Raw genomic sequence first — 14,007 nt, 5'->3', positions numbered from 1 at the left:
AGCTTTGATGTCTTCACTACTGTTCTACAATGTAGAAAATAATACAAATAAAGAAAAACCCTTGAATGAGTAGGTGTGTCCAAACTTTTGACTGGTACTGTACATACAGTTTGTTTCAATCTCAATAATGACCATGTATTGTGTTGTCTTGTTTGTTGTATTGTGTTTTGCAGGAATGGCCAATAAGTGGTGGTAACTGGGGCCTTGGCACACAGAGCTACCCTGAGATCATCATCACTGGGTAGGAGACCAACTCTATTTAACCATATTACCTTTCCCAATCCTGCCTAGCAGTCATGATGGCAAGGAGAAGAAGCCTTTTATACTCTTAGAAAAAAGGGTTCCAAAACGGTTATTTGGTTGTCCCCATACAAGAACCCTTTTTGGCTCCATGTAGAACCATCTGTGGAAAGGCTTTTGTTATGGAATCAAAAGGGTTCTATCTGGAACCAAAAGGGGTTATTCAAAGGGTTCTCCTATGGGGACAGCCGAATAACCCTTTAAGGTTCTAGATAGCACTTTTTTCCCCCTAGGAGTGTAGAATACTTGAACTTTGCAAAGTGACAGTGAGGCATGGGCTTGGAAAAAGGGGTCTCTTTACACTACTCCGCCTCGCTCGCTCTCTCTTCTTATCCCGAGACACCCCTGTGTTAGTATTCTCCCCACGTCTCACTCTGAGGCAAAGCTCCAGCATAGCAAAGTACACTCTTAGAAAAAAAAGGTGCTATCTAGAACCAAAAAGGGTTCTCCGGCTGCTCCCAAAGAAGAACCCTTTGGTTCCAGGTAGAACCCTTTTGGGTTCCATGTTGAACCCTTTCCACAGAGGATTCTACATGGGACCCAAAAGAGTTCTACCTGGAACCAAAAAGGGCTCTACCAGGAACCAAATACGGATTCCAAGAATATCTCTCTCTGTCTCCAACTCTCTGTTCAGCTGAAATGGCAAAAAGAAAAAAACAACATATAAAGAGAGATTGGAGAACGGGTGACACCAAGTGCCAGTGACACCGATTGCAGACTGAGAGACAGTGTTATGGTCTCTCCTCTCATGTTGATGTATTCTTCTGTAGAGCTGAATCTACAATATAATCAGAGGTGAAGCCAAGCTGAATCATTACAGCTGTGGGTGTGTGTGCAGAAAGCTGAAGTCGTAATGATTCCCTCTCTGTTTCTCTGCCCTCTCTCCTTTCTTCGCCCTTTTTGCTCTCTTTTTCTTTGCAATTCACAGGCATGCTGATGGGACTGTGAAGTTTTGGGATGCTTCTGCAAGTAAGTGCCTTTACATGGCCTTCCTTACTTATAATATATTGGCCTAGATGGCCTTATAGAGTGATTAACCAGGAGTCAACATGGAGTCAACATGTTGCACAGTTTCCCAACTTTGTACTGTCTACTAATATCCCTGGTGCGTAACTGAGCTCTCTCCTGTTTTTTCCCAGTAATGCTCCAGGTACTATACAAGCTGAAGACGGCCAAGGTGTTTGAGAAGAGCAGGAACAACAAGGAGGAAAAGCAGAACACAGAGATTGTGGATGAGGACCCGTTTGCCATCCAGATCATGGCCTGGTGTCCTGAGAGCAGGATGCTGTGTGTGGCCGGGGTGTCTGCCAACCTCATCATATACCGCTTCAGCAAGCAGGAGATCACCACTGAGGTTGTACAGGTGGGTCAGTGTGTGTGTTCACCATTTCTCTGTACTTACCATGTTTAATTGTTGGATAGTGTAAACTGAGAAACATACCCATTTATTATTTATGCTTAAAGCTTGTATGTAGCCTGTATGCCAGTATGTATGCCATGACAACAGACACACAGTGTAGTGGTAAATATAGCCACCCGTAGACAGCTAGATTCTCCCTTCTCTCATTAGTGGCTAAGTGATGTTTCTTGTGTCCTGAAGGCTGTTCCTAGAGACAGTGTTTACCCCTTCACTCCTGAGGCCTCCCAATGCCCCATTAGATGAGTCTCCAGCCAGTAAGAACACAATATGGTTGCCATGACAACATACACACGGTTAACAACCTAACCAGTGGATCATTATTTTGCGGCAGCTATGAGAAGTGAATTGACGTGAGTTGTTGGAATGCAGACAATGATATGATGCTAATGCAGCCTTATCAGTGTTATGTCAGGGGGTATGCGTTTGGTTAACCATGATGCCTTGGGTCTGTCTGTCTGTCTGTCTGTCTGTCTGTCTGTCTGTCTGTCTGTCTGTCTGTCTGTCTGTCTGTCTGTCTGTCTGTCTGTCTGTCTGTCTGTCTGAGATCAAGTATGTGCCCTGTGGAGAGATTGAGAGCAGAGTTTAAGCAGCAGTGAATCTTCAAATTAGGAGAGGAGCTTCTCTTCTCACAGGGCAATCTTTACCCCCAACCCCAGATACAGAGAGAGGAAGGGAGGAAGAGAGGTAGAGAGAAATGAGGGCACAGATCAGCATCACATACACATTCCAATAGTGATAATTAGACTCCCATCATGCACCAGCGCACCCACGGCCTGTGGATGCGCTGGTGATTGGTTGTGGGTGTGGGGTTGGGGGGGGAGTGGCGGTGCAGTCCAGTAGCCTGAAGGAGGACTTAGAAGAAACCCTGGGATATCTCCACTTCAGAGCACCTCCTTGACCCTGCAATCACCCCCACAAAAAAACACACACACACACACACACACACACACACACACACACACACACACACACACACACACACACACACACACACACACACACACACACCCACACACACACACACACACACACACACACACCAGAAGGCAAAGCCACTCACCAGATTGACATGCTGAGACCATTTGTAGGTGTCATTATAGATGAAGAGTCCTTCTCTCTTTGAAGAGACACTGTTAGCTTTCACTGATTCAAGTGGTGGGAAAGAAACTGCTCAGAAGGCGCTTTAGTCATATTGAAATAAAGGCTGCTTAACTTTCATAATTGAGTTTCTGGAATGTGTGTCTATGTGTGTGTACCCCAGCTGTTGGAGGTGCGTTTGCAGTACGAGGTGAATGACATGGAGTCCCCTCCAGAGGGGGGAGGAGGGGGTGACCGTGGAGGCGGGGGGGACCGTGACCTGCCCACCCCCGGAGCAGCCTCACCCAGCCCCCAGACCACCGGACCCCCGACACATCCCTCCACCAGCAGCAACTCCTCTGACGGGGTTCGAGACAACGTACCCTGCCTTAAGTATGCACCCTGCACCACCACCGGGTCACATACAGTACTTACCATATACACACATTCCCTCTCTGCAACAAAGTGGGCTTTTGGGAAACACCACTTGGCTACCCACCCACAGGCAATCCAACTGGGTCGGGAGCTACCCCCCCTCTTCCTCTCTCTCTTTCTTTCTCTCCCTCTCCATCTCTCTCTATCTGTAGGGTGCGTAGTACCCCTCTAAAGCAGTCTTCAGGATACCAGGTAGAGTTGGTGGTGCAGCTGGTGTGGGTGAGTGGAGAGCCCCCCCAACAGATCACAAGCCTGGCCCTCAACTCCTCCTACGGACTGTAAGTATAAGGTGGTAGACAGTGTATGTTTATGAGATTTACTGTACACCCTAATGAAACAACCCAATATGGCAGTTACATCTGGAGCTGTGTGCAAACCAACCAAGGATACTGTAAAAGTAAGATACGTTTTAAGGAGCGGTCTATATCTCAACTTGATTAACAAGTCCTCAATTCAAAGAGTCAAAATGTGGTTTTGAGCCCTGGTTTTGGGCCTGTTTGATATGATTTTCCTAATACAGCCAAGCTGGAATGGAATCAAGCTGTGTCAACACAAATTATGTCTGCTGGGAAATTCAGACTGAGACTTCTGCTGCTTTGCTTTCTGGTAGAACTAGCTATATCTCATCTGAACCCCAATTTCATATATTTTTTTTCATATCTCCCGCTCCCGTCTCCTTCTCTCCTCTCCCCCTATCTCTCCCTACCGCTACTCTCTCTCACCCCCCCCCCCCCCCCCACTTCCACTTCCTCTCTCCAACAGGATTGTGTTTGGGAACAGTAATGGTCTGGCGGTGGTGGACTACCTCCAGAAGACAGTGCTGTTGAACCTGGGGACAGTGGAGCTGTATGGGTCTAACGATCCCTACCAGAGACAGCCTCGCTCTCCACGCAAGACACGCCAGCCTTCCGGAGGTAATGGTTAAAGACTGTTTCCAGTTCACTGATTTACCACCAAGCAGATAGCTTTATGTAGGCTTGTACTATATATGGACTTTCAGTACAGTCTTTTTTAGTCTAGTACTAGATATGGTTTATGCAATCTTAATTAAACTACTACTTATATTTATGTAGATATGGGCTGATGCAGTATTATATGATGTTACAGGGATGAGAGGTATATTTGGTAGATGTGCTTACAGACTGTTCAGGCTGTATCACATGCACATGCAGGCAGTCAAAAAATAGCAATGGTGGTAGTGACGAGGTTGTATGAGGTTCTCTGTCTCCTCTCCTCCGTCTCTGTATCTTTGCAAATCCTTGAGAGGATTTTGAATGGTATCTAAATTGTTCTTTTGACGATTCAGTACATCATCTTCTCTCTGTGGTGCCTGGCTGGCACACACACTCAGACACATAAACGCCTGTCTTCCTTTCCTACACAAACCCTGTCAGTGCAGCACTGTGTTATTGAAAGACAGCAGCGTCACTGACTGCATTATGACATACTGCCACCTTCTGTTCAGTGATTGTACTACAGTCTCCAGCATCACCAAATCAATGCCAATAACCACTGTGGTGTAATGATTCTGTAACCTGCGTGGCTTAGCAACAGCTTGATGAGGAAATTAGAAGTGTGTGTGTGTGTGTGTGTGTGTGTGTGTGTGTGTGTGTGTGTGTGTGTGTGCAGCATCTGGTGTAATTGACTTTGGTTAGCGGTGGGCTGGCACCTGTCAGAGTGTTGGGTCTGAGCAGTAATGACTTCCCCAGCTGTGCTGTCTGTCCTACCCACAGGACTAGAGTCTGTCTGTCTGTCTGTCTGTCTGTCTGTCTGTCTGTCTGTCTGTCTGTCTGTCTGTCTGTCTGTCTGTCTGTCTGTCTGTCTGTCTGTCTGTCTGTCTGTCTGTCTGTCTGTCTGTCTGTCTGTCTGTCTGTCTGTCTGTCTGTCCGTCCGTAGAACCTCTGGCTCTATGTACAGGAAGGTTGGGGCAATGGCACAGCACAAGGGGAATGGCTTGGATAGCAGTCTGTTTAGTCTGTTTCACCTCTGGTCTCTTTGGCAGGGAAAATGGCACTATACTCAAATTAAACCTACATATCATGACATCCTTATCAAACAGAAAGGAGAAAAGGACAGAGTGCATGTAATCTGCAGTTTGATGATAATGATATCTAATGTCGTGCAATGTCTGTCTTTTCCACTGCAGGTCTGTGTGATATCAACGAGGGCTCTGCCTCGGAGGACCGCTGCAAATCCCCCACTTCAGGTAAACTGTCTTTCAGCATGTTAGAGTTAGCATTACACTGGTACCCACATCAGTTACAACACCTACTGACTTTACCCACAACCCATTGTTTAGGAACAGGTGGGTTGTGGATAATAAGCATGATTCACTTGAAGACTGTATATTGACCTTACCTAAAAATTATGAATTCAGTGTAAACAACATTTAATTCAAAATCATGGGCATTAATATGGAGTTAGTCCCCCCTTTGCTGCTATAACAGCCTTCTATGAAGGCTTTCCACTAGATTTTGGAACATTGCTGCAGGGACTTGCTTCCATTCAGCCACAAGAGTATTAGTGAGGTCGGGCACTGATGTTGGGCGATTAGGCCTGGCTCGCAGTCGGCGTTCCAATTCATCCCAAAGGTGTTCGATGGGGTTGAGGTCAGGGCTCTGTGCACGCCAGTCAAGGACATTCTACTGCCAATGTTTGTCTATGGAGATTACATTGATGTTATACAGCTGTCAGCAACGGGTGTGGCTGACATAGCTGAATCCACTAATTTGAAGGGGTGTCCACATACTTTTGTTTATACAGTGTATTTGCATGCAATTCTATTAGAATGCATCAGCGAGATTTGGTTGCTGTTGGTAAATATGGTTCTCTCTTAGATGTCACACTCAAACCTTTGGATGTTACAGTTCTCTGTCTGTGAAAGTTTGATATCAGGCAGACTTTATTGAAGTGGAGGGTTTTGGGTTTAAGTAATACTTTAGTTACAGGTCTCAGTTGTGGACTGACACTTCATACTTTCAATAAAATATGAACTATGTATCAGACTGATTTTGGCAGTTGTTTTTTAATATGTTTTATCAAAACCTGAGACATTAGCAGTAAACTGCGGAGAGGCCACTATGATTCTGAATTGCCTAGACAGTTAAAGACCATAAAACTCACTGAATTAGTGAATACTCTGAAGTCAGTCCAAGACATAAACTAATATCCTATTTGGTAGGAATCAATATATTTCTAAGGAGGGTTAGTTTATAGGGACTTTACAGTCTTGGAAAACCTAAATAATCCCATTAAAATGAGAAAAAAGCTTTTTCTCGAATCCTACGATTTGCCAAAATATTTATTTTTTCTATCTAGGATTTTGTCTGTCTTCCAGACCTCATATTTTGTTTGGACCTTTATAGGACCTGATGTAGTGGTTTCTTTTCAGTGGGTTTTACTCATATAATGCTGTGGCCTTTGCAGATCTAGATTTGAAATGAAACTGAAAACTTCCATGTGAGTTCTAAGTGAGATCGGATCATGTAACTAGGAGATGCAGATTCAATTATAGATTGTTGACAAACTAAATATTTATTTATTACCTAAAGTATATGGAACATGGTCATAAACAGGTCAACAACAAACAACACCTTTCACACTACTTAATCCAAACATCTGCCCTTTGTTAGATTTGCACAAACAAATTGTTACTGTCAAGACAAGGTGCTTCCTCGATGCCCTGCCCTGGACATCTATTCTCGGTTTGCTAAATTAGCATTTGAGATGACGAGGCATGCTAATGAGATGACAACCCAGTTCCATCTCATTACTGGGTGCTTGATATTAACACACAGACATCGGGGCTAAAACACAGAGCTGAGCTGCTTTTTAAAAGGTCACAGAAAAATAAGTAGTCCACAGACTGAAGTCCCACTGCAAGCTATGTTCCAGGTGTTCAGCCAACTACGCCAACCCCCAACGTCTGGTGTAGCTAGCTAGACACTGCCTCAGTTCACCTGCTATTTATGAGGATGGCATATCTGATATGCAGTCTTGACTTGCGCATATGTCTCCTCCTAATTGATATTCTAGAGTCGTCGGGAGAGTCAACAAGGCTTTAAAGCTTTGTGCCGCTAAGAAAATAATTAGTCTGAGCAAAAATGTACACTATGTCAACAAATATTCTGCATGCACCCAGGTAGTGTTGAAACTGAAGATTGAGGAAAACTGCTACCAATTGGTTTACATGTTACAATGATAACAAGCAGAAAAACAGTCCTTCCACGAATAGACACATTTCGGGAAAAGTGATTGGTAGGCGGTATGGTAAAGTACCAGGATGTTTCTAACTGCACGTTTATCTACTTCCTCCCAAAAGTGTTGGCGTTAAACCATCAGCAATTCTACAATGGAAGTGGGGGTAGAGGAGGTAAGAGTGGCCAAAGACTTCAACCTTGGAGTAGTTTGGTCAGGGATAGTACACTGTATAAAATAAGGTGTCCGCCCCTGTTTTCTTCTAACAACCTGTCTCTGTCTCTGTTTCATAGTCACCTCAGTGGCACTGAATCACTGTTTGACTTAGAAAACACTAAAATAATATACACACACCACACAGACACACACTTATAACGGTATACCCTAGACCACCATTGCATGCTACATGTTTGTAGCACGATTGTCACGTCGTGAAATGTGCCTGTGGCAAATGTCCTTATCAGCCTCAACGATTGTTCCACCTTCACCCCCGCCCCTGATTGGCTGTCTGTCTGTCTGTAGTTATGACATCACAGCAGTCTATTTGTATTCAATCTGTTCTGTCTGTCCGACACCGTTGACTTTGCAGCAAGGTTTATATTCACTATCATTCTCTACCTCGTAGATTTAGGAAAATGATCAGTTTAAGAAGTGCTGTCTTTGCTTACAATACAAATTCTGTGTGCAATTCTGTTTACAAAGTGTCTGTAACATTAGTTAATAAGGAATATCAAATCAAATGTATTTATATAGCCCTTCTTACATCAGCTGATATCACAAAGTGCTGTACAGAAACCCAGCCTAAAACCCCAAACAGCAAGCAATGCAGGTGTAGAAGCACGGTGGCTAGGAAAAACTCCCTAGAAAGGCCAAAACCTAGGAAGAAACCCAGAGAGGAACTAGGCTATGAGAGGTGGCCAGTCCTCTTCTGGCTGTGCCGGGTAGAGATTATAACAGCACATGGCCTAGATGTTCAAATGTTCATAAATGACCAGCATTGTCAAATAATAATAATCATAGTAGTTGTCGAGGGTGCAACAAGTCAGTAACACAAGGGTAAGTGTCAGTTGGCTTTTTCATAGCCGATCTTTGAGAGTATCTCTACCACTCCTGCTGTCTCTAGGGAGTTGAAAACAGCAGGTCTGGGACAGGTAGCACGTCCGGTGTATAGGTCAGGGTTCCAGCAGGTCTGGGACAACAGGTCTGGGACAGGTAGCACGTCCGGTGAACAGGTCAGGGTTCCATAGCTGCAGGCAGAACAGTTGGAACTGGAGCAGCAGCACGGCCAGGTGAACTGGGGACAGCAAGGAGTCATCAAGCCAGGTAGTCCTGAGGCATGGTCCTAGGGCTCAGGTCCTCCGAGAGAGAGAAAGAAAGAAAGAGAAAGAGAGAATTAGAGAGAGCATATTTAAATTCACACAGGACACTGGAAAAGACAAGAGAAATACTCCAGATGTGACAGACTGACCCTAGCCCCCCGACACATAAACTACTGCAGCATAAATACTGGAGGCTGAGACAGGAGGGGTCAGGAGACACTGTGGCCCCATCCGATGAAACCCCCGGACAGGGCCAACAGGTAGGATATAACCCCACCCACTTTGCCAAAGCACAGCCTCCACACCACTGGAGGGATATCTCCAACCACCAACATACCATCCCGGGACAAGGCCGAGTATAGCCCACAAAGATCTCCGCCACGGCACAGCCCAAGGGGGGGCGCCAACCCAGACAGGAAGACCACGTCAGTGACTCAACCCACTCAAGTGACGCACCCCTCCCAGGGACGGCATGGAAGAACACCAGTAAGCCAGTGACTCAGCCCCCGTAATAGGGGTAGAGGCAGAGAATCCCAGTGGAAAGAGGGGAAACCGGCCAGGCAGAGACAGCAAGGGCGGTTCGTTGCTCCAGCCTTTCCGTTCAGCTTCACACCCCTGGGCCAGACTACACTTAATCATAGGACCTACTGAAGAGATATGTCTTCAGTAAAGACTTAAAGGTTGAGACTGAGTCTGCGTCTCTCACATGGGTAGGCAGACTATTCCATAAAAATGGAGCTCTATAGGAGAAAGCCCTTCCTCCAGCTGTTTGTTTAGAAATTCTAGGAACAATTAGGAGGCCCGCGTCTTGTGACCATAGCGTACGTGTAGGTATGTACGGCAGGACCAAATCGGAAAGATAGGTAGGAGAAGGCCCATGTAATGCTTTGTAGGTTAGCAGTAAAATCTTGAAATCAGCCCTTGCCTTAACAGGAAGCCAGTGTAGGGAGGCTAGCACTGGAGTAATATGATCACATTTTTTGGTTCTAGTCAGGATTCTAGCAGCCGTATTTAGCACTAACTGAAGTTTATTTAGTGCTTTATCCGGGTAGCCGGAAAGTAGAGCATTGCAGTAGTCCAACCTAGAAGTAACAAAGGCATGGATTAATTTTTCTGCGTAATTTTTTAACAGAAAGTTTCTGATTTTTGCAATGTTACGTAGATGGAAAAAAGCTGTCCTTGAAACAGTCTTGATATGTTCTTCAAAAGAGAGATCAGGGTCCAAAGTAACGCCGAGGTCCTTCACAGTTTTATTTGAGACGACTGTACAACCATCCAGATTAATTGTCAGATTCAACAGAAGATCTTTTTGTTTCTTGGGACCTAGAACAAGCATCTCTGTTTTGTTCGAGTTTAAGAGTAGAACGTTTGCAGCCATCCACTTCCTTATGTCTGAGACACAGGCTTCTAGCGAGGGCAATTTTGGGGCTTCACCATGTTTCATTGAAATGTACAGCTGTGTGTCATCCGCATAGCAGTGAAATTTAACATTATGTTTTCGAATGACATCCCCAAGAGGTAAAATATATAGTGAAAACAATAGTGGAATAGAAATGGACTGTAATTTTGGAGGCTCCAAAAGTTAATGTAGTTCTGACTACTTAGCTAACAGTGCCTTGTAGGCCTCCCCAGAGATACACCTTCTCTGCTTGCACTGTATTGTCCTTCCACTGTATTCTTCCATCCTGCTCACTTCCTGTTTCCTGTTTCCTGTTTCCTTCCTGTCCTCGGTGCATGCTCCTGTGGTGAGGGGTTCTTAATGAATGTGTATATTCTTACGATTCCTCTCTTCCAGGGCACTGTGTGTGCGACGTACGACAGCTTACTTCCTTGTTGTTATTTTGTCCATTCCATCATTCCTCTTTGATTCAACAGGGTTGTCTTCCTCTGATGCTCTAATGCTTCCTTCCTGTTTCATTCTAAAGCATTTTGCCTCCAATGAAGCACAATGAAGCAATACCCAACAGTTATAACAAAGCCAAAGTTTTGTCAAAGCTTATGTGTATGTATTGTAATGCTATAAGCACAACCACAGCTCAGTCCTATCTGCTAGTTCCCAACTCCTAGCTTCTAGCTAGCTTTGCATGGCCTGTCATGTTCGCTTAGGTGTGTTTGTAAAGAGGGATGTTCTCTTTTTTCCAGCAAAGATGTCACGGAAATTAAGCTTGCCTACTGAGCTAAAGCCAGACTTGGGTAAGCCTTAACTTCGTGTTTACAATTTTGCTTTTCTTAATAATTTTTTTCTAAAAACTGGACTCCACTGTATCCTCAAGTCCAAATGGTCTCACGATATGAGCATCTCAAATAATATGAATTCCATAGTTAGGCTACTATCCATGACTAGAACCTTATGCAGTTTTCTATAAGATGTTATTGTGCATATATTGCACTAGGGTTGGCAAAGAGCCCCGTCGACTACCAAATTGATAGATGCATCCTATGGATTTCCTCAGAAATACAGTCAGACTAACTAACTAACGATCATCATTTGGCAGTCTATTTGCTACTTCGTGAGATAAACCTGGAGATAAGAGGTGGAGAGGACAGAAAGCAAATTATTATTATTATGTATTTTTTTACCCATTTTTCTCCCCAATTTCAATCTTGTTTCATTGTTGCAACTCCCCAACTGGCTTGGGAGGCGAAGGTCGAGTCATGCGTCCTCCGAAACATGACCTGTCAAACCGTGCTTCTTAACACCCGCTCACTTAAGCCAGAAACCAGCCGCACCGTTGTGGCGGAGGAAACACCATTCACCTGACAACCGAGTTCAGCGTGTAGGCGCCTGACCCGCCACAAGGAGGCGCTAGAGCATGATGAGCCACGATGAGTCCCCCGGTCAAACCCTCCCCTAACCCGGACGTAGTTGGGCCAATTGTACACCACCCTATGGGAACCCCGATCGCGGCTGGTTGTGATACAAACCCGGGATCAAACCCGGGTCTGTAGTGGCACTGCGATGCAGTGTCTTAGACCGCTGGGCTATTCGGGAAGCCCAGCAAAAAAAATTGTAGAGAACTTCAAAGTTCTACTACAATACTTTTTGGTTGGATATTTTACCAACTGCTACGGTAAACTAACCAGCACACTGTTGCGCAATAGAGCTTTCTGTGTATGTGTGTGTGTTCAGAAGCTTTCTCTTCCTCTTTTCTGTTTCTCTATTTGTTTATTTTGTGATTAGTCTTTTCTAAAAGTTCAAACGTTTTCTTATAGGTGACCGACAGATGCAACTACAGAACAAAACATCCTTTAATTTTGTTTGATCTGCACAGTTTACCCAAAACAAAAAGCCCAATTTCCTTCCTAGGAAGCCCAAATGGCAGAAACCGTTGAATGGGGAAGAGAGGGATATCTGATGCAGGGATATTATAGTCTGGTACATTTTTTGAGAGGTGTTGACATATACAGTGCCTTACAAAAGTATTCATTCCCCTTGGCGTTTTTCCTATTTTGTTGCATTACAACCTGTAATTTAAATGGATTTTTGTTTGGATTTCGTGTAATGGTCATACACAAAATAGTCCAAATTGGTGAAGTGAAATGAAAAAAATTACTTGTTTCAAAAAACAATTAAACATTTTCAACGGAAAAGTGGTGCGTGCATATGTTTTCACCCCCTTTGCTATGAAGCCCCTAAAATAGATCTGGTGCAACCAATTACCTTCAGAAATCACACAATTAGTTGAATATAGTCCACCTGTGTGCAATCTAAGTGTCACATGATCTGTCACATGATTCATTATATATAAAACTGTTCTGAAAGGCCCCAGAGTCTGCAACACCACTAAGCAAGGGGAAGCACCAAGCAAGCGGCACCATGAAAACCAAGGAGCTCTCCAAACAGGTCAGGAACAAAGTTGTGGAGAAGTACAGATCAGGGTTGGGTTATAAAAAAGTATATGAAACTTTGAACATCCCACGGAGCACCGTTAAATCCATAATTAAAAAATGGAAAGAATATGGCACCACAACAAACCTGCCAAGAGAGTGCCGCCCACCAAAACACATCGACCAGGCAAGGAGGGCATTAATCAGAGAGGCAACAAAGAGACTAAAGATAACCCTGAAGGAGCTGCAAAGCTCCACAGCGGAGATAGGAGTATCTGTCCATAGGACCACTTTAAAACCCATACACTCCACAGAGCTGGGCTTTACGGAAGAGTGGCCAGAAAAATGCCATTGCTTAAAGAAAAAAATTAGCAAACATGTTTGGTGTTCACCAGAAGGCATGTGGGAGACTCCCCAAACATATGGAAGAAGGTACTCTGGTCAGATGAGACTAAAATTGAGCTTTTTGGACATCAAGGAAAACGCTATGTCTGGCGCAAACACAACACCTCTCATCACCCTGAGAAAACCATCCCATGTTGGTGGCAGCATTATGCTGTGGGGATGTTTTTCAGTTAAGACTAGGAAACTGGTCAGAATGATGGATGACACTAAATACAGGGAAATTCTTGAGGGGAACCTGTTTCAGTCTTCCAGAGATTTGAGACTGGGACGGAGGTTCACCTTCCAGCAGGACAAAGACCCTAAGCATACTACTAAAATAACACTTGAGTGGTTTTAGGGGAATCATTTAAATGTCTTTGAATGGCCTAGTCAACCTCAATCCAATTGAGAATCTGTGGTATGACTTAAAGATTGCTATACATCAGCGGAACCCATCCAACTTGAAGGAGCTGGAGCAGTTTTGCCTTGAAGAAGGGGCAAAAATCCCAGTGGATAGATGTGCCAGGCTTATAGAGACATACCCCAAGAGACTTGCCGCAAAAGGTGGCTCTACAAAGTTTTGACTTCTTGTTTGTTTCACAATAAAACATAAAACATATTTTGCATCTTCAAAGTGGTAGGGATGTTGTGTAAATATAATGTAACAAATTATTTTTTTTAATTCCAGGTTGTAATGCAACAAAATAGGAAAAATGCCAAAGGGGGTGAATACTTTTGCAAGCGACTGTAACACACTAACTAAGTGTTTATACATTGTTTATGAAGTTTAGTTAATTCATCATCCCATGAATTCTTATTAACTTAATCATTATCAACTCACAAATAGCTATTAAGACTAAAAAAACTGTATTAGCATATTAAATTGACACCTCGTTTAATGTTTTGATGATGGGTGTGTTGTTTTTACTGATAAATAAAACAAGACAAGTACAAGGTTGTAACGTTTTAGTGACGTCTTCCCATGGGTCTCTATCCTACATGCCAAATGTTCTTTATGTGCTGACTCTTAATTTTATGAGTTCCATC

General features: G+C 44.0%; 1 protein-coding gene across 3 annotated transcripts in view; it reads left to right on the top strand.

The window, feature by feature from the left end:
- Positions 1-14,007, top strand: part of LOC115174446 (syntaxin-binding protein 5-like) — a 159,364-nt gene that overhangs the window by 137,744 nt on the left and 7,613 nt on the right. Inside the window, exons 13-21 of one of the 3 annotated variants that reach the window (XM_029732964.1) lie at positions 174-241; positions 1,229-1,269; positions 1,440-1,663; positions 2,982-3,190; positions 3,385-3,510; positions 3,995-4,146; positions 5,379-5,438; positions 7,554-7,604; positions 10,891-10,941. In XM_029732964.1, the coding sequence (XP_029588824.1) occupies positions 174-241; positions 1,229-1,269; positions 1,440-1,663; positions 2,982-3,190; positions 3,385-3,510; positions 3,995-4,146; positions 5,379-5,438; positions 7,554-7,604; positions 10,891-10,941 (982 nt within the window). The remainder of the gene's footprint in view (positions 1-173; positions 242-1,228; positions 1,270-1,439; positions 1,664-2,981; positions 3,191-3,384; positions 3,511-3,994; positions 4,147-5,378; positions 5,439-7,553; positions 7,605-10,890; positions 10,942-14,007) is intronic. The other 2 variants (XM_029732965.1, XM_029732966.1) reach the window with 2 other exon arrangements.

The sequence above is a fragment of the Salmo trutta genome, chromosome 35 (genome assembly GCF_901001165.1).
Source record: "Salmo trutta chromosome 35, fSalTru1.1, whole genome shotgun sequence".
NCBI classification, from domain to species: domain Eukaryota; kingdom Metazoa; phylum Chordata; class Actinopteri; order Salmoniformes; family Salmonidae; genus Salmo; species Salmo trutta.
The sequence above is the reverse complement of the archived record's forward strand: the minus strand, read 5'-3'. Positions and strand labels throughout refer to the sequence as shown.